The sequence below is a fragment of the Equus caballus genome, chromosome 23 (genome assembly GCF_041296265.1).
Source record: "Equus caballus isolate H_3958 breed thoroughbred chromosome 23, TB-T2T, whole genome shotgun sequence".
Classification (NCBI taxonomy): Eukaryota; Metazoa; Chordata; class Mammalia; order Perissodactyla; family Equidae; genus Equus; species Equus caballus.
In genome coordinates this window covers 31,991,162-32,012,477 of record NC_091706.1, presented here as the reverse complement: position 1 = coordinate 32,012,477, position 21,316 = coordinate 31,991,162, and the positions used below count along the sequence as shown (strand labels likewise).

Sequence of the window (21,316 nt, the reverse complement as noted above, 5' to 3'; positions counted from 1 at the left end):
TTGTGTGGACTCATGGATCCCTATTTTATTCATTGGCTTTTAATTCATTACTATCATTATTTATTTGAATGCTCCACTTGGTCCATATTTGGCTAGCAGGAGCTTCTTCAAGGAGGCTCTTGTGTGCTTTTTACCACTCTCCAACTATATTTTTAGCACTTCCCTACTTTTTGGTGCAAAATTGTATTCTAAATTTATCTCACATTTGCTTTACCTCTAGGGTCCCTCTGGTTCTTTCTAGTGGAGAATGGTATATAGAAACCAAGATCTGAGCCCTGGGGCTGCTGATTGCTACAGAGTGTCATTATTTCTATGCACTGTCAGTAGATAGAGCTAGGAAGGAAATATTTATATATTTGATCTACCTAAATTAAAAACCATAAGTTGACACCAATACCTCCAATTCAAATCCAGTACCACAGAGTCTATTCCAGCCTCCCTCCTTTCCATGTTTGTAACTCCCTTCCAAGAAGCCTGCTTTCATTATCCACAATATATTTACATATTGTGCTTGTTACCCCTCTGTGTAATCGGTCTCCTGACCCTGGTGGCTGTCTTCTCAGCCATACCCCTGCCCCTTAACCTGCCTCCTTGGCTCTGTACTTCTCCAGCCCCAGTGCCCCTGGTCCTCTTCTCAGCCTTGATCACCCCCATAGACCTGATTACCTCCACATTCTTGGCCCCATCAGGCCCATCAGCCTGGGCTATTCTAAGGGAAGGGAAGGAAGAAGAAAGCCACCAAGAAACATTTTATAAAGAAAAAAGAAAGAGAAGGGGAGGGCTGTTTTATTTTTGTATGAAAGACAGTTTTTAAAAATGTGTAACATTAGTGTTTAATAGTCCCCAGCCTGGAGGCCAATTGTGGTTTAAATTCTAGATTTACCACCTACCGGCTGTGTAATCTTGGGAAAGGAACTTAACATCTGTGTGCTTCAGTGTTCTCATCTGTAAAATGGGGTTAGTAGTAGTACCTACCTCACAGGATTCTTGCAAGGTTTGAATGAATTAATACATGTAAAGTGTGTAGGGCAGTGTCTTGCACACAGTAGGTACATTTAAGTATTTTTATTATTATCAGACATCCTATCATTTTGAAACATATTGCTTTATTTTTCTAATAAAAACTTACTAAATACCAATGAATCATTACCGATGTCTTCAGTAGAGATTAGAAAAATTACTAAAGTTACTTTTTAATCTATCAAAAACTATATGTTTTCTACAACAAAATAGGGCTTAGAAGACACCCAGAATTTGTACTTTTCCAAGAGTATTTTATCAGGCCCTGAAGTTAAAGGAAAACTTGTTAAAAATTATTACCAATTGAAAACCAATCATAAATTAAGATAAAGCTTCCTGGAAATGCTAGTGGAAGCCCCTGAGATGGTCTTCAAATTATACAATTTTAATTTACATGCATCTTTTTAGGAGTCTGCATCAGAGCTTGGCAGACTGTGGTCCATGAGTCAAATCTAGCCCACTGCCTGATTTTTTGGGGCCAGTGAGCTAAGTGTGGTTTTCACATTTTTAAATGGTTAAAAAATAAGAATATTTCACAACAAGTGAAAATTATATAAAATGCAAATTTCACTTCTATAAATAAAGTTTTATTGGAACATAGCCACACCCACTTGCCTATATATTGTCTATGGCTGCTTTTGCTTTACAATGACAAGGCTGAGTAGTTACAACAAAGACAATGTGGTCCGTAAAGTCTAAAATATTTACTATATGGCCCTTTATAGAAAGTTCGCTGACGTTTGGTTTATACTATTAGAGATGCAGTCATAGAGGCCCGGGAGAAACTCTGAGAAGATGGGTCAAGTCCACTACATACTCCTGGCTTGCCCTGTGACCTTGGATGAGTCACATAGCCTGGTCTATTTCCTCATCTGTGAAATGAGAATATCGGACCTGAAGATCTAAGTCCCTCGTGCTACCCCTTAGTGCCTTTGTAACATGAATTCACTCGATTCTACCTTTATAGGCTGACAGGGGTTTTGTTTTGTTTTGTTTTTAAGACAATCTCACTTCATCTTTCTTTTCCATTGATCTGTTTAATGTGAATTGAGCTAATATGGCAATTTTCATCTCTGTCCAAAAGCTTCAGAAATCTTTGAGACCTCATATTTTTATCTGATTTTATTTCCCACTATAGGGCCGAAGCATGGATTTTGTGTATGTAGTTACATGTTACCTTATTTTCGTGGATGGCCAAGCTCTTCTACAATGACCTAAGGAGAAGTTTACTCTGTTCCATAGCAACAAGCCTGTTGCCCAAATTCGCCATCTGGTGTTTGCAGCCTGTATCTTGCGGAGATTTTTTTTCATTGGCTGACAGTCATTACTCATCTGCTTTTGGCTTTAGTATTCCTGACATTCTCGTTATTGCTCATCCTAAATAGTCCCAGTTTCAATAAGAGAACACTTGAAATTGTTTGCTTAACAGAAAGGATTCAGCTTCCTCATCTGGAAAACAAGAGGGTCAGATGAGAAGGTTCCTGCCAGTTGGCACCATCTGTGATTTTATGATTTTATGAAACTTGGTTTTTAATGACTTCGGTATGTGCTTGACAGCCCACCTACACTGTGCCCTGTGAAGAGGAAGGCCCTGGGCCATGATAGGCACCCTTGATGGTGAGTGATTGAACAAGTAAATGAATGGCCACATAAGCCCAGGTAACCTCAAGATGAAAGAGCTACTGCTCCGTAAAGAAAACATTTGCCATACCTACTGTCTCCATCGGAACTGGTGGGGTCCATTGCACTGTCATCGTGCCCTCCCCTACCTCATTCCTGATCTATCTGTGTGTCTTAACTACTCAACCACAGGCTCCATGACTAGAGATTATATTTATATATTTCTATTTTTTTACTTTATATTTTCATATGAATTGTATTTTATTTTATTTATTTTTTATTTTTGTGAGGAAGATTCGTCCTGAGCTAACATCTGTTGCCAATCTTCCTCTTTTTGCTTGAGGAAGATTGTCGCTGAGCTAACATCTGTGCCAATCCTCCTCTATTTTGTATGTGGGACTCTGCCACAGCATAGCTTGATGAGTGGTGTGTAGGTCTTCGGCTGGGATCCGAACCCATGAACCCCAGGTTGCTGAAGCTGTGCATGTGAACTTAACCACTAGTCCATCAGGCCGGCCCCTTCATATACATTTTAAATGGAATTAATTTCATTGTTTCAGCTAGAAGAAGACATTTATTATTAACAATTTTGAACCTAAAAAAGTGTAAAGAGTAAAGCAAAAATTATCCCCCAGATCTATCATAAAGAGATAATCACCACTGTCAACATTTAAACACACCAGCTCTAACACACCAGCACACACACACACACCATATTCTTATAAAAAATGTGATGATCATACCATCCATGTCCTAGTAACCTGCATTTTTAAAAAATCTTAAGATTATATCCTGGATAAGTAGTAAATGTGTCTTCACCGGTACTTTTCATTGCTGCCGTGTTTAGTTGTATTTAACCAATCCCTGCTTGACTTTGAAATTGTTCGCAATTTTTCATTATTGCACGTGTTTGATGTACATTTCAGGGTGAGTAGGGTGAGAGATCTGAAGAGAAGGCAGATTTGAAATCTTCATGGTAGAGGCTGGAACAGGAGTTGACTGGAGAAATGCTCTTCACAGTTAAAAAAATAATTTTTTAAAGATTGGCACCTGAGCTAACAACTGTTGCCAATCTTTTTTTTTTTCTGTTTTTTCTCCCCAAATCCCCCCAGTACATAGTTGTATGTTTTAGTTGTGGGTCCTTCTAGTTGTGGCATATGGGACACTGCCGCAGCGTGGCCTGACGAGCAGTGCCATGTCCTCGCCCAGGATCCGAACCGGCGAAACCCTGGGCCGGCAAAGCGGAGAGCACGGACTTAACCACTCTGCCACGGGGCCAGCCCCCTCTTCACATTTTTCTTTACTAATGTGCCCCCAAAAGAATTTTGAAAAACCCTACATATTTTGCACTTTTAGAAGTTGATGTGTATAGTTTGTATTAAATTTAAATATATATAAAGCTCATAATTTCTGGCAAATTATAAATATATACATGTTAAAATTAAGCTGTGCCATTGTTTTTTACAATGTATCTGATGGAATCAAAATATAGCAATTTGATATCTACCTTAATCTGTTAAAAAATCCTGAACCAGCTTCTCTTTAATGATCTGAAATGCTTTATAGTCCCTTTTTCTTCTTGAATTACTAATTCTATTCTACTTTCCTTATAGAGTTTGTGCTAATGCAATATAATTTTACACCTGACAGTCTTTCATTGATCAACCATTGCAATAAAACCTGTGTGCAGAAATTTAAATGTTTAAAATTTCCTGGGACCATAAACAAATTTTAAAACATATATTACACATTTTGAAAGGTAATTTGTTAAATGTAAAGTAAAAAGTGTGGGTTTTTCCTCCAACTAGATAATATCTGTGGATGAGTGTTAGTTGTTGGTAGAATGAAACAGGAGCAGCATCAATTTTTTTCTTGTTTTCCATTTCTATAGATGTAAGTGCTGAGAAATATTTTCACATAAATCAAGTAGCTGGGAATGCAAGCTTTGTTACAGCAATCTCCCTCAATTCTTTGAACTCCTTCTGAGTTATCTGATAAAAATTGTATATTAATCTATCACCAAAAAGTATTTCTAATGATCTGTCAGTGGGTAAGCAACTAGGTCTGCTGTCAGTTTTATTAACGGTAAGGACCACAGTGCTAGAGAGATGTCTTAGGACGCCAGGCATAGCACAAGTTGGAGCACATTGGAACTCGATGACTATGGGTATTTCCTCTACCGTGTTGCGTGCTTTGCTCCACTGCTGCTCAGTTCCTCAGGGGCAGCCCAGAGAAGGGGAGGGATGGGTTCAGTCATGGTTGAATTTTTACCACATGTATGTTAACCAGAAGACACAAGAAATATGAAATAACAGATGGTGGAATTTAAGCTGGACAAGGAAAATGGCGAAAGAAGACGACTGATAGACTGGGGGAAGCAGATAGGAGCAAGTAAATGCAGGGCTTTTCAAGGTGGGAGATTGGTTGGAATAGCTGAGGGTCAAATAGGAAAAAGGAGAGGTTGTGGTCACATGTGCGATTCACTGGTTTTGGAGGTGAAGCAGTGATGCTTCATGACCATGTCCAAGGTGTGGCCTTGATGGAAAGTTCATGAACTTTCTTTGTTCATGAACAAATGCCTGAAGATAGGTTTACAGATATAGGTGGCCATGGTGTCAAAAGGATCGTCCATGTTGATTTTATAAGGAATGCAGGCAGGGCTTGGAATGGAGAGACAGAGTGGGGCAGACAACAACAGATTTGAACAATGAGAGAAAGATTAGTAAAGGAGAACAACTAAGAGAGGGGAAAGATGCTCATGAAACGTGAAAGGGGTGGGTCTTAAAGGAGCTTCCTATGTTTGCAAGAAGCTGGAGGAAGAATGGTCTGGAAATGGCCATGGTGGGTGCAGAAGGTACAAAACTCATTGCCTGACGCTGGTGTATATATACTTGCCATTTGAGAAGTGTAGGGGAAGCCATGTCCTTGGGGAAGAGCCCCAGTTGTAGAAGGGAGAAACTCAGAGCAGATATTGAAGACACAGGGGAGTTTGCTGCTTATGGAGGGGCAGTAACAAGAGGTCACAGTGAGGGGTCCTGGTAAGCAGTGAGTGTTGGTAGCTCAGGAGGAACAAGGAACAAGGAAGCACAGAGCTCTGTGAGGATAATAGTACAGCTCAAGACCCCGGTGTGTATGTGCGGAGAAAGTAGATTCTAGTTTCAGTGTCGACTACAGAAAACAGAAAAGAGGGTAGGTGGATTTCTTCCAGCAGTCTTTGAAGAGTTGGGCCCCTGCCTAACTACTAAACATCTGCTATAAGTCGATAGACGATGAGTGTCTCGCTTGGTTGGAATACATGAAGCTCACATGCTGCAGACATGCTGAATTATTATTTTAACGTATTTTTGCTTTTTACTGCCAGTGTATTATTGGGATTATTTTTGCGTCTATATGATTAAATAACACTGGCTTGTAATTTTCTCTCTTTGTTTGCGTATCTGTGTTTGTATATGTGCGTGTGCTTCGTTAGGTGTTGGTATGAGGGTTATGCTAGCTTTGTAGAAATGAAGAAGTGTTCATTCTTTCTCCATGCTTGGAGCTCTTTACCTAGTACAGACATTTTCTGTTCCTTGTAAGTTGAAAAGAAATTTGCTATGAAATTCTCTGAATGTGTTCCGTCTAATATGGCATCTTAAGCACTTGAAATGTGGCTAGTACGACTGAGGAACTGAGTGTTTAAATATTTTATTTCTTATTTTTATTTTTAATTGAATTTTCATTAAAAATTGATACTCATCTCAGTGGATATGTGAATCCACTTTTTGGAAATTATACAAAGTCTAAATATACAGATGAAGTATTTCTGATGAAAATTTAATGGGATTGAAATGTACTTCAAATGCAAAATATACCCTGGATTTTAAAGACCTATGTACCAAAAAAAGTAAAATTAATAGCTTTTATATTGATTTCATGTTAACATGATAATCTTTTATCATGGCTATGTTAAATCAAACATATTACTAAAATTAATTTTACCTGTTCCTTTTTACACTTTTAGTGTGACTATTAGAAAATATAAAGTTGCATATGTGGCTTGCTTTTGTGACAGGCATTATATTTTTAATAGACTGCGTGGTTCTGAACCATGAACTTTCTTGAAAGGTTAGTAAAACCTCCTCAGTTCCTTCTAGAATTACTAGTTCATTCAGTTTATTTATCTCTCCAGAATAAATTTTGATCATTTATATTTTCCTCAAACACCATTTACTTCAAATATATTTTCAAAAGTATGAATGTAGTGCTTTACGAATATTATATTTATTTATTCATTTATTTGTTTATGGTTTTAATGGTAAATCAGCTCTCAGATCTATTGATTTTGTTATTTTTCATTAATTTTGTATCTGTTTTGATATCTATTGATTTGAATATGTTTTTAGAATCATTGAATTTCCTTTCCTTATTTGTATGAATTACATTTTTATTTTCTTTTCTGACGAAAATCCCAATTTTTCAAAAAGGGATATTGTCAATGAATAGAGAAGTCAATATTTCTTTTGTTTTATTTTCAGTTCCACAAACTATTTTTCCCATGATATATTGCCTTGCTTCTAATTAATTAGATACATTTTATCTACCACTTTTATTTTTCAGTATTTCAATTTCCATGAAACATTTATTCTCACGATATTGCATTTAAAAATGAAACAGGATATTTCCTGCATATATATTTCATCCTTCCTTCCCCTTTCTTGCTTTGCAATTCATTTTTTATAGAGAAAGCAATCACGCTGTACTTAAAAAAGAATCAACAATAGATATACTGTATCTAGCATTAGGCATGTTCCGCAGTTGTGCTAACTTCTTCATTGAAATTATCCTATTTAGTCCTCACAGTAGCCCTGTGAAATGCATACATACAGGCCAAGAGTGATCAGGAGACACATCTAAAGTTTCTCAGCTGTTGCCCTGGGGCTCACAAGCCCCATTCCAGAGCTCACTCTGCTGCCATCTCATACATGGTACTAGAAAAATATAGCAGAGCCCTTGATAGCGGATGTCTAGCATCAGAACATCAACATAGTTCATGCCCAGATTCAATTGTCAGACAATTATTATGTGCAATTATATTGTGTTAATAAGTTGCCCCATGATGTACTACTGGTGTCCTCTGGATGTGGGTTTCCCATAACAGCCTGCAAAAATCTTATATTCATCTGCAGCGAGGTACACTTTCTATAAACAATTGTTTCCTTTAATCATTTTTGGGGGATTTGGTGAAATAGATATCAATTAGCCATTTTTAATACTTTTATCTTCAGATTAGAATTTTTGAAGTCGTTCTTATATCAAAGGAATGGCAGAAAAGGAGAAATGACACCTGTCTTTTTGCCTCTAAATTCTATCCCATTTGGTGTCAAGTACCTTTTAAAATGAACTCAGCTACAGTATAGTCTCTTTTAAAAAGATTTAGATATTTAATAACGACAAATGACCATGGTTCATTAATTTGTGATTCTTTTCTTTCTTTCTTTTAAAGATAGTGTTTTTAGAAGAAGCTTCCCAACAAGAAAAGCTGGCCAGAGAATGGGGCTTCAAGCCGTGTGAAGTCAGAGAACTCAGCCACCAGTAAGTCGCAGCCAACTTCCCTTTTGCTGGACGACACTAACTCATCTCAAATGATAGGAAACCTGCCTTGGGAGACAGAAAGGCTCTTTCTTTTTTTTATTGAGAAGTGAGATGGGAAGGGGAAGGTAAATAGAGAACAGGAAGCTGGAGGACAGAAGCTTTGAGAACTAGAGGCTGCCATCATGCATTTATTTATTCAGCAAATATTTGTTGAGCTTACTGTGTGCAAGAAGCGGGATGTGGAGGTGAAAATGCTCTCCAAAGTCTTTCCTCTCCGAGGGTTTACAGCTCTTGGAGAACAGAGTGTAAACAAGTGCGTAGATACACAAGCACGACAGTGATGGTCGTGCTGCCTCTGTAAGGAGGTGAAGAGGGCGTGTGAGAGACAGAAGCTATGGAAGGGAGAGTGGGGAGACGTGGGAGCAGTAACTCGGACAGCGTGGCTGGGGAAGACCTCGCTCCACAGGGGCATTTGAGCTCCGAATTTATATTCCAACTACTTTTAGCAGTTTTTATTATTTGTGCAAAATGTGTTTCCTATGATTGGCTCATTTGTTTCATAGCCTTGATTTGTTTCATAGTTGATTTGTTTTATAGAAATGGGAATACGTTTTTTAAACTCAAAGATTTTATCTTGCTTCAGGCCAAGTATGTTTCTGAAGTCAATAAAAGCTCCAAAGTCAATCAAAATCGTTTTTATTCTAAAATATTTTTGTAACTTGGGAAGTGACTTTAGGGTAGTGAGGAGAACACTGCAGAGGAATTAGGACACCTGGCTTGAATCCTCACACTAAGGCTTTGCTGTTAGATGGAAAGCAAGGCGCTTCCCTTCTTTGAGCTCATCTCCTAGGCTGTTAGCAAAAGCATAGTCCTACTTAATGTGGACACTTTGTCCCCTGCAGCAGACCTGTAAACTGGGCCACCCCCAAGGCTTTGAGGTGGAGGGCAGGCCACCGTCCAGAGAGACGGCGTGACTAGTTGAAAAGTTTGTTGCACTTACATTTGTACTCACATCTATCTCCTTCCCTCTGGCTGCTGCCTTTCTATGGGCTTGGAAGTACGTGGGCAATGGGCGTGGAAATGAATCCAGTCACTTCTGCTGTTGCCATATGCCTCCTCTTGCTAGATTTTCATGAGAATGTAGGTTGAAGAACAACTGACATTTCTAGTCCCCTGCTTGTGTGCCTTAGGGGTTAGAAGAAAGCTTGGGAGTGGACGCGATGGAGTTGGGAAGGAGTGAGAGGACCATGGACTGGCTGCAGGATGGGGAGAGGTGTGAACACATCTGTGGGTCTTCACATCCTTTTGTTCCTCTTTATGAGGCTGCTTTTGGAGTTAAATCCATCAAACAAATGTAGATTCCAAGGGACTTGTAAATACCACACACAAAAAATTGGTAAGGGAGGAAAAAGTTTAAACTTTGGTAGAAGACTGAAGTCTTTGAAAAAAAAGTCATATTTAAAATGCAAAGTAATTCTTCTATTAAACACGTAAGATATGTGCAGTTGAATTTCTTTAAGTTAGGATTAAAATACCACAGAAGATGGTACCTCTGACAGTCTGTTTAATAGATTCAGTGTGTCTACAGGTCTGTATCAGCACAATGTGGGTTTTTTTTTAAAAAAAAAATGAACATTACGACTGGAGCATTGTGAGTGATGCTTGTGTAGGAGTGGGTCAGATTGTGGCCATGGACCAGGGAGAGGTTGGCAGGACCAGGATTAGGGTGAGGCGAGTGAGGCGTTCACCTTGGGCACAGAATTTAAGGGTGATGGAAAGGGCAAAAAACTCAGGGATCAAGATAAATAATACTTTATTGCGATATTTTTGTTAAAAATCAAAATTAATGCAAAAAAATCCATGAGGAACAAAATGCTAAAATTTTAAGTAAAGACAGATGTTGTTGTTTGTTTCACACTCATGCATTTTTGTGCAACACAACAGTCATTTTCACAGAGCCCAGGGCTCCCAGGCCCATGAGACCATCGCATCTCCTGTGGGGCATATTCATGAGGGTTGACAATGGTGTGTGAATAGATTGGGCAAATCAGACCTTATGTACAGTCCTGTGTTTTGATTGTAGGGCTTTTATTAATGTTTTCCACTTGGTTAAAAGATGGGTGGATGTTTTGATAAGTGTCTATAGGGGCACCGTGTTCTTCTTCCTCAGATTCTGATATAACCTGGCCGGCGTTGTAGGTTTGGAATATGAAGTTGATGGTTTTTATCTGGGGGAATCCGCGATATTCTAAGGGAATCAGGATGGTGATTAAGTAAAGTGCAAAGAGGAAGGCTGAAAAGCAGAAGGAGAAAGGAGAGCTTCTCCACCTTCTGCTTCAGCTTCCTAGTGCCATCTTGGCTTTGCCTGCAGCTTGACTTGTGATGGCTATGATTTAGCTGCAAGTGATGTCTTGAGTGGAGAACTGAGCCCTAATCCTGGCTGGGCCACTAATGAATTGCATGGCTGAAAATGAGCTCTCTCTACAAAATGAATGGTTGGGCTCAGTGACCTCTAATCTCACATGCAGCTCTGACAGTCCACACTCCTGTATGTGCCAATGTCTGTAATATCCTGGACTGTAACTTTGATTATGTGAATGTTTCTACTAATAAGCATTTCACAATGCTTCCTGTTTCCCAGAAAGGATTGCTAGCTTTTCTGGAGGAAAGTTACCCTTTAGATGCAATAAATCCTCACTCTTCGGTTGCCTCTGAAGACTTTGTGCCCTGAGTTACCTTCTTTACTCCTTTCATCTCTGCTGCCTTCAGAACATGCTTGGGTTTCTCCTACATGGAAAACAAAAAGTGACTTTCATTCTCCCCTCCATTACCATTCTAATTTTCACTACCAAATATTTTTGCCCAGTACTTTTCTCTTTCACCCATCTTTTGTGTTCATGGCTCTCTCCTCAGCACCTAGGACAGTAGCACGGTAACTAAAACATACTAGAGACTCAGTAAGTACTTACATAAACAAGGACTGAATCCATGTGAAATTGGGTGTCTCTCCAATCATTGCGTAGAAATGAGAGCTCTTGGGGTCTTTCCTGAGGCCACTCATCCTTGACTCTTACAGTTTTTGACCCTGGTCACTGTCATGTACTCCTTCCCTTCATTTCTCTCCTTGACACCTCTCTATCCTGGGTCTCCCTATATCCTCCTGACAATGACTCCTAGACTGAGCATGACCTTCTTCCTCAGCCTCACTCCTTAAGTGGAGGGTACTGTTGACAGTTTAGTTCTGTTCTTCCTTCTACAGAAATTTCTGGCACTACCAACTTCTAGGACCAACTTCTGGAGGTGACAGAGGAGATGCTCAGATCTTAATCTCGTCTTTAACTTTTGTGACCTGTTATCCCACATTTCCAATGGTTTTTTTTTTTGAGACTTGGAGGTCATAGTTTGACTGTAGGCTTAATATGACATCAAATAGACTTTCCTTCTATCTTCTCTATACTTTGTGTCACATGTTCAGCCTCCCATGCTCAAAAACTTACTCTCTCTGACTCATTCCTCTGCTTTGCTTCCTAGAACTAATGAAAGATCAAGTTCCTTCTCTTGTGTCTGTTTCCTTTCTGTTCCCATCACTATAATCTTTCTTCAGAAATCTCATGCTGGAGAGATTGAAGGAGTCACCTGACACGTGCCTTCCATGACCAGGTTCATCTTCCTAATCCTGAGGTTCAATATGTCACAATTCTGCCAAAGAAGATAAGAAACAGAGAAACAAATATCCTCATGATCGCCTCCCTTCTGGCTACAGAATAGTAAATACATGTTAATTCATGAAACTGAGTATTCAAGACCCTTTCCAAAACAACTTTTTGTAGTCGTTTTTAGGAAACATTTTTATATAGTAAATGCATAGATCTTAGTTATATAATTTGATAAATTTTGACAAATGTAGACACCTATGTAACCAACACACCAATTGAGATATAAAACATTCCTATCATCCTAGAAAGTTCCGTGTGCCCCTCCCAACCCCGTGCTGTTTGATTTCTATCACATAGATTACTTTTGCCAGTTTTTGAACATCATATAAATGGAATAACTCAATATGTACTCTTTTGTGTCTGAATCCATTCAACGTAATATTTTTTGAGATTTATCCATATTGTTGTGTGTGTCAGTAGTTCATTCTTTTTCATTGCTGAATAGTATTCCATTGTGTCAATATACCACAGTTTATTTCCTGTGGTATTTGGATTGTTTCCAGTTTGAGACTAGTATGAATAAAGCTACAATAAACACTCTTGTACATGTGCAATCCTTTTTGTAAACATGTTTTATTTCACTTGGGTAAATTACTAGGAGTGAAATTGCTCACTAAGACTCTTTATGTTTTGACCACATCTGCCTCTCTCTTTCCACCTTTCCTCTCTGTCTCTCTCTCTCTCACACACACATACACACACACACACACACACACACACACACACACAGATGCCCTCACTCACCCCTGATCTCCTCAACTAGACTGTAATCTCTTTGAGGACAAGAAGATGTCTTATTTCTCATTGGACTCCCTGCAAGGCTTAGCAGAATTTCTTAAACATGATAGATACTTGGGAAATATTATTTGATTGAACAATTCAACTACGTGACGAAATCACGCTGCCATTCCATTTTATGCTGGTGGAGATGGTAAACGCCCCAAGGACTGAAGTATCCTGGGGAAGTCAGTGACTCTCACCTGAGAGGAATCCATATTTCATCCTCCCTCTCTGCACACCCCCACATTGTAGGCCCACTTATCACTACCTCCTTGTCATACAGGTTGTCACTGCTCTTCATTTTCAGAGTGAATGAAAAGTTCTGTCAAACAGAGGGTAGTGACCAAGAGTACTGAGTCTGCAGACAAACTGCCTGGGTTTGAATGTAGGCTCCAGAGCTGACTAGTTGAATGACTACTTTTTTCAAGCTATTTAAATTTCCTGAGCTTCAATTTACTCTTATGTAAGTGAGGATAACAATACTACTTCATACATTTGTTGTGAGCATTACATCATCATCACAACTAATATTTTTGAGGGCTTTCCATTATCTAGGCACTGTTTCTACACAGGCTAACTCAATCCTCACAACAGCCCTATAGCACTACTATTATCTCCATTTTACATTAGGAGAAACTGAGTCACAGAGGGGTTAAATAACATGTTGAATATCCTACTGCTGGTTTATGGTGGGACCTGAACTCAGAATCAGGTAGTCTGAGTCAGAATGTATATACTTAACTTCTATAATAAACTGTCTCCCACATGCACAGAGAAGCTGTGCCCAGTGCCAAGTGCCCAGTACACATATATCTTCAGTAAACATCACCTGGTGTCACCATCACCATCATCATTATTACCACCATTCCTAGTTCTCATTTTTTTAAAAAATAAGGCATATCTAGATACCCATGGCTTTATTTGTCTTCCGTGTAGGTGGTATACATTTGAATTGGTAATACAAAGGATTCTTTGTTATGTCAAATTTTTAGTTCAAGTTCCTTATGTATATAAAATATAATTAATATTTACTCAGGGTGATAGTGGTGGTGCATACTTTTTAACAAATATCTGTTTGGATGAGATTAGACACTTAATAGACGTCAGTGAACTGGATTAGTTCTTTAGAAAAGCTTTAAGTGGGGCTGGCCCCGTGGCCGAGTGGTTAAGTTCGCGCGCTCCGCTGCAGGCGGCCCAGTGTTTCGTCGGTTCGAATCCTGGGCGCGGACATGGCACTGCTCGTCGGACCACGCTGAGGCAGCGTCCCACATGCCACAACTAGAGGAACCCACAACGAAGAATACACAACTATGTACCGGGGGGCTTTGGGGAGAAAAAGGAAAAAAATAAAATCTTTAAAAAAAAAAAAAAGCTTTAAGTATCTGTTAGCATTGGGCTGTCTCAATTCTGTGGGTATTACCTCTGAAAACTCTTAAAAACATCTTTGCAAGACTTTCTGTTATAAGAATTAATAGAAATATGACAATTGGTGCATCAGAGAACCAGCAGGAATGATCAGAAGCCACTGGAGAATGGCTGTCGTAGCATTGCAACTATATCTTCTCTTACCATTTACACCACTCACCCAGTGTTACTCTCGTCACCTAAGATTGCCTGTCCCTAACCAGCCTCAGTTTACTCTGGCTGCTGCCCCTAGATCACATGGGAAAGGACTGGATTTCTTGCAGTCAGCCAAGGTCAAGATGACCATTGGGTCTCTAAAGGTGGCTACCCTGTTTCTCGTTCTCGGTCATCCTTAGTGACTTATGGGTAGTTCCTCAGCACAGCTCTAGAAGTTTTGAAGACCCCCTCTCTCATCTTTGCTCTCTGTCCTGCAACCCCAATTGTGAGAACGAAGTCAGAGGATGAAATCAGAACTTCGCTCATGTCTTGTACGACAGCTGCTTTGCTCCTGCTCAGTGCTCTGCTTTGTCTTCCCCTCGTCATCTTTGGTTAACGTCGCACCCGCCATTCCAATTTAGGAGCTGTATCTCTCCTTGCAGAGCTTCATTTTTATTTCCTGACCTCTAAATAATAGTATAATTTACAGTTGCCTGATTGCATTGGCTCTATACCTGGGTGGGGTGAACAATTAAATCATTTCGAGAAAAAACATGATTTAAAAATATGGAAAATGACTAAAGATGTTATTAAATTCTTTTCCTCTCATCTGAATTTCCAGTGAGTTCTTCATGCCTGGGCTGGTTGATACACACATCCATGCCCCTCAGTATTCTTTTGCTGGGACTAATATAGACCTGCCCCTTTTGGAGTGGCTGACCAAGTACACATTTCCTACAGAAAACAGATTCCGCAACATCGACTTTGCTGAAGAAGTATATACCAGAGTGGTCGTAAGTATCCTGCTTCTGATTATTGGTGTATGAAGTTTGGTCATCTATAGAGCCATCCATTTCTTGGGGCAGATTTAAGTTATCAAGCAGAGGCAAGTTAAGGCTGGAATGGACTCTAGCGATTTTTTAGCTCTTTCACAAGCCAGTGAGTTTGTGACCACTTCACCTACACAGCTAGTCACCAGCAAAGAGAGAACTTGAATCCAAATTCCCACATCCCCTGGGCTCTCATTACTCTCTTTTACTTAGTGTGTTTTACTTTACTAAATTTGGGTTTAATGCATGTGTGTGTTCTCTTACTCCTGCCAATCCACAATGCTATTCTGGGGACCATATGGAATAGCTGTGTAACCTTTGCAAAGTTGTGTGACTCATTTTCCCCATCTGTAAAAAAATAGAGATAATGATACTAGCTACTTCATAGGATTATTATGATTATGATAATTAAGCAAGTCAATAATAATATGTGAGATTCTTAGAATAGTGCCCAACACATGGTAAGAACTCTGTGTTTGCTGTAAAAAAAAAAATACCCAAGGAAATTTAAAATTAAAATTTGAGATTACGGTTAGAAGGATATCACACTATTTTGGTAGCTTCGCAAGGAGGGAAAATAGGATGGACCCCCATTGCCCCGCCTGCGAAGATGTAATGAGCATTAGCACCACTAGAGGCAACTATGGAGCTAGTTCAGTCATTGAACACGGGCTGTAGTGTGTCAACTATATATCGAAGGCTTTGGAAATGTCCTTCCTTCCATTCTCGCAAGAAAATCAGTTCCCTTCTTTCTACTCCAACCGTATGCCCACTCCACTCAGCAACCAGCAAAAGCATCTGCAGTTGAGAATTAAAGCTGCAAATACCTTCCTATCTGACCACTACCTCTTGTCATTCAGCACACTTAGTCTGAACATTCCTGCATTTCTATTGGAGCCATTGATGGTTTTTCTCATAAAGTGATGGCTAGGTGATGGTGACAACTTATAAGCTTTATACAGTGACCTAGCCATCCTGCCACTTTCCCTGGTCTTGCATCATTCAAGCCTTGAGGAGTAAAAGCAAGCTCTATTATTTATACACTTGCCTCGCTTAATTATAAATTCAGTTTAATTGTGGATCTTACATATTTAGCATGCATCCACATGACACCAGAAAAACTGAGAAGCTCTAAAGCTGTGTAGAAGCTACTGGCACATGGTGTTAATGAATTGTGTTAACCACACCAAATCATTTTAGTCTCAAAATTTATTTATACCTTGCATTGTTCCAAAAGAGGGTTTGAGATGTCTTAAAATTGCATGGTATACAACAGAAGAAAATGAGTCACGAAATCACAGCACAGGGAAAAAAAGGGAGGAGGATAAATAAAATAAAATCGAGAGGTAAATGTGTGCCACGGGGGTCAATGCACTTGTTAGAATTTGTCACAGATTTGGCTTTAAGTGTCTAGCAGCTGACCCAGAGAGGGTAATCAGTGTTGAAATTTGCACTGTGTGTATGATAAAAAATAAAACATTTGTTGCTGTGAAGCATATCTATTCCTCATACTGAAATTTAAGAAAATTAATCCCAGTATTCCAATATAGTTACATGCTATGTTGTCAAAATATATATTTTCAAGGTGCTGTAGTATCAAAAATTCCAGATACAGCAGCCTTTTATGTTTAGATAGACTATCTAGAACTATATATCCTTCAGACAATACTCCACAAATATTATTTCCTACATCAGAGATTTGTTTAAGTATTTGATGTCGGGAAATACAAATCAGGTGTTATTCTTGACAAGTGTTTGGAGTATATAAGTCCCATGTTTCTCAGTATGAGTGGCCCACACACTTTAAGAGTTGGATGAGCTGAGGGTATGGTTGACATCTGTTTAAGAAAGTTAAGATTTGTTAACTACAACCTGTCCCTGGGCTGAAGACTGCCCATGGCCATATAAAGGGGTGCCAGGGCAGTACCCATGAATAGAACCAAGATTTTTTGTCTCCCTCAGACTACACTCCTAGATCTATACTTCAACAAATGGGCAATCAAGACCCTAGAGTTTTGCACCATAGATTTTGACAGTGATTGCTCGATCTGCAAATAATTTAAAGTGTATATTAGCACACATCTCCTGAGATTATTAAGAAAAATATCCCAGTAAGTCAATCCTGGAATGTCTCCCTTTAAACATTGCAAAGTGGGTGAGGGATTGAAGTTTCAAATTTGACTGGAATGAACTAAAAAGACTAGAAAGTTCAGGAATCTATTTATTATATAGCTTATAGTCAAAGAACTTGGGAGTAAGATTCTTGGTAAATGTGCCAAGACAAACTAGTTGCAAATATTCTCCTGGATAAAAGAATGAACATGCTTACTCTATGGGGTTCTCAAAGATTCGACGATGAATCCAACTAATTCCAAAGGGGTATTAGGTCATCAAAGTACGAGGTGAAAAGACAGGGAGTCAGGCCACTCATTTTCCCCTATTTCAGCTAATGGAAATTGTCTAATCTGTTAAGAGGTCATTGCTACTGGTCTTGATGCTCATGGTCATCTTAAGTTTGGAATCTATTTTGAGCTCAAAAGACTTGGTCTCAAGACTCTTCTTGTCAAGAATTGAAGGCTGAGTAAAGGTTAGGAAACAGCCAACAGTTTGATGTTATTCCTGATACATTTCTTTATAAAGAGGAAAAGTACAAAATCATCGTTAATGGAAGAGCTCTCTTGAAAGCTTATGAGAAACTGGGGTGGAATGGAGCCAGGGAAGCCCAAACATAAAATATATGAAGACGGAAGTAGCTGCATTTTAGATGGCCTGTCTAGTAAGATTTTTAAGCCAAGGTCTTTTCTTATTTTTTTCAGTTACATAAATCACACACATGTGGCTGCTCTGTTAAATGGGCTGAACGCAGTGGGAACAAACAGGAGTAGCTTTGGGGATTCTTTTCGCCTTCTTTCCCTACCTTCCTTCCTTTTTCTTCCCCTCCATGCGCTCTCCCTGTCCTGTCCTTAGTTATAATTCGGGCAGATTCTTGAACCTTCTAGTCTTTCTAGTTCCTTCCAGTCCAATTTAAAACTGCAGTTTCTCATCCGAAAGTTTTTCTGGATGGGAAGCCTTCCACCCTGATGGGTGGTGTGGGTGTCTGTCTGGGTAGCACTTCCATTGTCCTCAGTGCTAAACAGCCGAAATTTTCCATTTTGATTTCGTCTTCAAGCCCAGGTTTTAGAAAGGTGTTTAAACTTGTGAGAATTTAGAAAATGTTAGATTATGCTTCTGTTTTAATTTTGAGTTTCATTTTATTCTGATTAGTAAATGTAACTTGGATGATTATTTTTCTTGGGAATTAACTGCCTGGTATTTTATGACCTAACAATTTTTATTTTGCACATTTTTAAAAATACTATGTTTTCTCTGTCAATATGACATTTTTTATATCTCTGTTAGATTAAGTTAAAAGTGTTAGACAAGTCTTCTCTCATTTCCCTCCATCTTCTCCCATATAGCAAGACAAGAACCCAACATACTCTTCTTTCTTCACAGTATGACTCCCCATGTCCTGTGTTATATCATCTGAGGTTTTAGTTCTGGTTTATTTTTTTCACCATCTACACTTAATTTAAAATGTTTTAGATTTTAAATTTAATATCCTAAAATTTATTTTAATTTAATTCCAGTTTGTTATTTTCAACATCTGCATTTAATTTAACAAAGGGCTTTCTTTTTCTTTTGCTATTTGGATCCCTTGTCTTCCTTTGGATTCATTTTTCATTTTCATGGAATGTAGCCTCTGATAAGCCTTTCCAATAAGGTGGGTGAGAAACTTCCAAATCCTTGAATAACCGGAAAAAAAAAAAAGGTGTTACTTTGTTTTGACTCTTGAATGATATGCTTTAGCTGTAGAGAGAATTCTATTTGAAATTGTTTGCCCACCAGCATCCAAAGTGTTGATGTCAATCTGATTCTCATTCCTTTTTAGCTAATTTGCTGGCCCTTGGGATTTTCTTCATTCTTGATGTTCTGAAATTTCACTTATAGATCTTTTTTTCAGTTCATTGTCTTTAATATATAGTTCTTTCTTATAAGAACTCCTGTCTTTCTTTTGTTGTGGGAAATAAATTTCTCTCCCTCTCTCACACATTCGTTCTCTCTCTCTCTCTCTCTCAGTATATTCTTCCCTCCAATCTGCCCTTTCTTTTGGTAACTCCTATTAGAAAAATGTTGACTCCTCTGTATATACTTCTGTGCTGCCTTCTTAGAGAATGCTGCGGCCCAATTTTGCATGTCGTTAATTCACTCTTACTGTTATAGTAGCCTATTCCTCTTTCAAGGATACGAAGTCCTATCCTGTTCACTTAAGGATCCTAATTTTAGTTCATTTTATATCTCTTGTTGTTTTAGACATTCTGATTCCTCAAGTGTTCATTCAGCAAATATTTTCTGAGCACATACTGGGATCCAGGCTCTTTTCTCGTTGCTGGAGTTAATTCGATGCCTCAGTCATGGTATTAGCTTTCTCCTGCATTTGTGTCCTGATAGAGAGCTAGTCCATCCTTCTCTGTGGCTAACAGGCTCTAAACATCCTCTACTGGTAGCCAGATTTATTTTCTTTAATGTGCAGAGTGTCTTAAAATTTGACAAGATTGACATAAAAATCCAGATTTCATTCTCTTGACCTTTGGGACTAAGTGACATCATTGGGCTCTCATTTGGTTTTTTTCAACAACTGGTTGTAGCTGAGTGGAGGCTGCTAAGATAGGGCATATTCTTCCCTATTATTTTAAGTCCCAATTGCTTTACTCCTGCAGACATTTGAGTTCCCAACCCAAACCCTGTTCTAGTTGAGAAGGCACTCATTTCACACGTGACGAAACTGATGTTGAGAAAGTAAAGCGACTTTCTCAAGGTCACATAGCTCATAATATGCAAGAAGCAAGTAAGAACCCCAGTCTGAAGGTTTTCCTCTGCACTTTAAAAAGCTTCTGCTGTGTGTGGGTGCTGAGGGTATAGGGCATATCTCTGTGCCTTCCTCTTGATTTTGCTATGAACCTAAAACTGCTCTGAAAAAATTGTCTTAACAATAAAAAAAAAGAAGAAAAAAAAGCTCCTACTAAAGACAGACCCCACTCAGGTCAACCGGTAGTTTTTCCAAGTGCTCAGACGGGTCAGGCAATATCACTTCCATTTTCTTTCTTGAAATCTTCCCTCCGCCTCGAATCCCCTTGTTTCCCTCTGCTCAGAATTCTCTTTGCACTCCTGTCATCTGGGCATTCCCTTTGCCTCCCCCCTGTGTTTAATTCCTATTTTCTGGATCTAGGAATTCCTTTGCTTTGCATCACTGTCTCATTTTGTTAAAACACATCTTCTGGGAGCTTCAAAAGAAGGGAAAAGTTTTCAAGTCTTTGTATATCTCATTATATCTCTTTTCCGCCTTCACACTTGACTGATGATTTACCAGGGTATAAAATTCTACACTAAAAATAACCTTCCTCCAGAATTTTGAAGGCGTTGTTCTTCTGCTTTCAGCATTACTGGTGATAAATCCAGTGCCATTGTGATTCCTGTCATTCGTCTGTGATGGCTTTTCTTTTTCTGGAAGCTTTTAGTATCTTCTCTTCACTTGTAGGCTTACTATTTCACAATTGGGTGCTTTACTTTGGCTTCTGTTTTTCGTTCACTCTGCTGAGCACTCTGTGAGGATTTTCAGTTTGGAGAATAGTATTCTTTTTCAGACAACTTCAGACCCTCCATTTCCTTTTCTTAAAAAAATTTTTTAGAACTCTTATTCTAACTGTTGGACCTCCTAGATTGAGCATAATTTTCTTGTCTTTTCACCCCTGACTTCTCTGTTTTTCCCTGAGAAATTCTCTTCTAATTTACCCTACAACCCTTCTGTTGACTTCCAAATTTTATTTTTAATGATTTTACTTTCAAAGAGCTCCTGTTCTCTGGTTTTCATAGCATTCTGTTCTTGTTTTTTGGCTACAATATCTTCCTTTATTTCTTTGAGAATATTAATCACAGTTTTTTTCAATCCAGCTTCCTTCTGACCCTATAGATTGCCTGTTTCCTCCAAGATTTTTTTCCATATTCTTTCTTCATTCCCTTCTCCTCTTTTTTACAGTAGCTTTCCTCTAGTGTCTGCTGAAGCTCAAATGTGCATTCGTATTTAAGTGTGATGCTCCAAGATGCTGGCTAGAAGATCTGGGTGGGGGTAGCACTTGTCGACTGGTGAACTTCATTATAGGATGGGCACTGAAGGAGTGA

At 38.9% G+C, this 21,316-nt stretch overlaps 1 protein-coding gene across 1 annotated transcript in view; it reads left to right on the top strand.

The window, feature by feature from the left end:
- GDA (guanine deaminase) overlaps positions 1-21,316 on the top strand; it is a 90,443-nt gene that overhangs the window by 39,548 nt on the left and 29,579 nt on the right. Inside the window, exons 2-3 of the mRNA XM_001488434.7 lie at positions 8,123-8,211; positions 14,890-15,061. Coding sequence (XP_001488484.3) covers positions 8,123-8,211; positions 14,890-15,061 — 261 coding nt within the window. The remainder of the gene's footprint in view (positions 1-8,122; positions 8,212-14,889; positions 15,062-21,316) is intronic.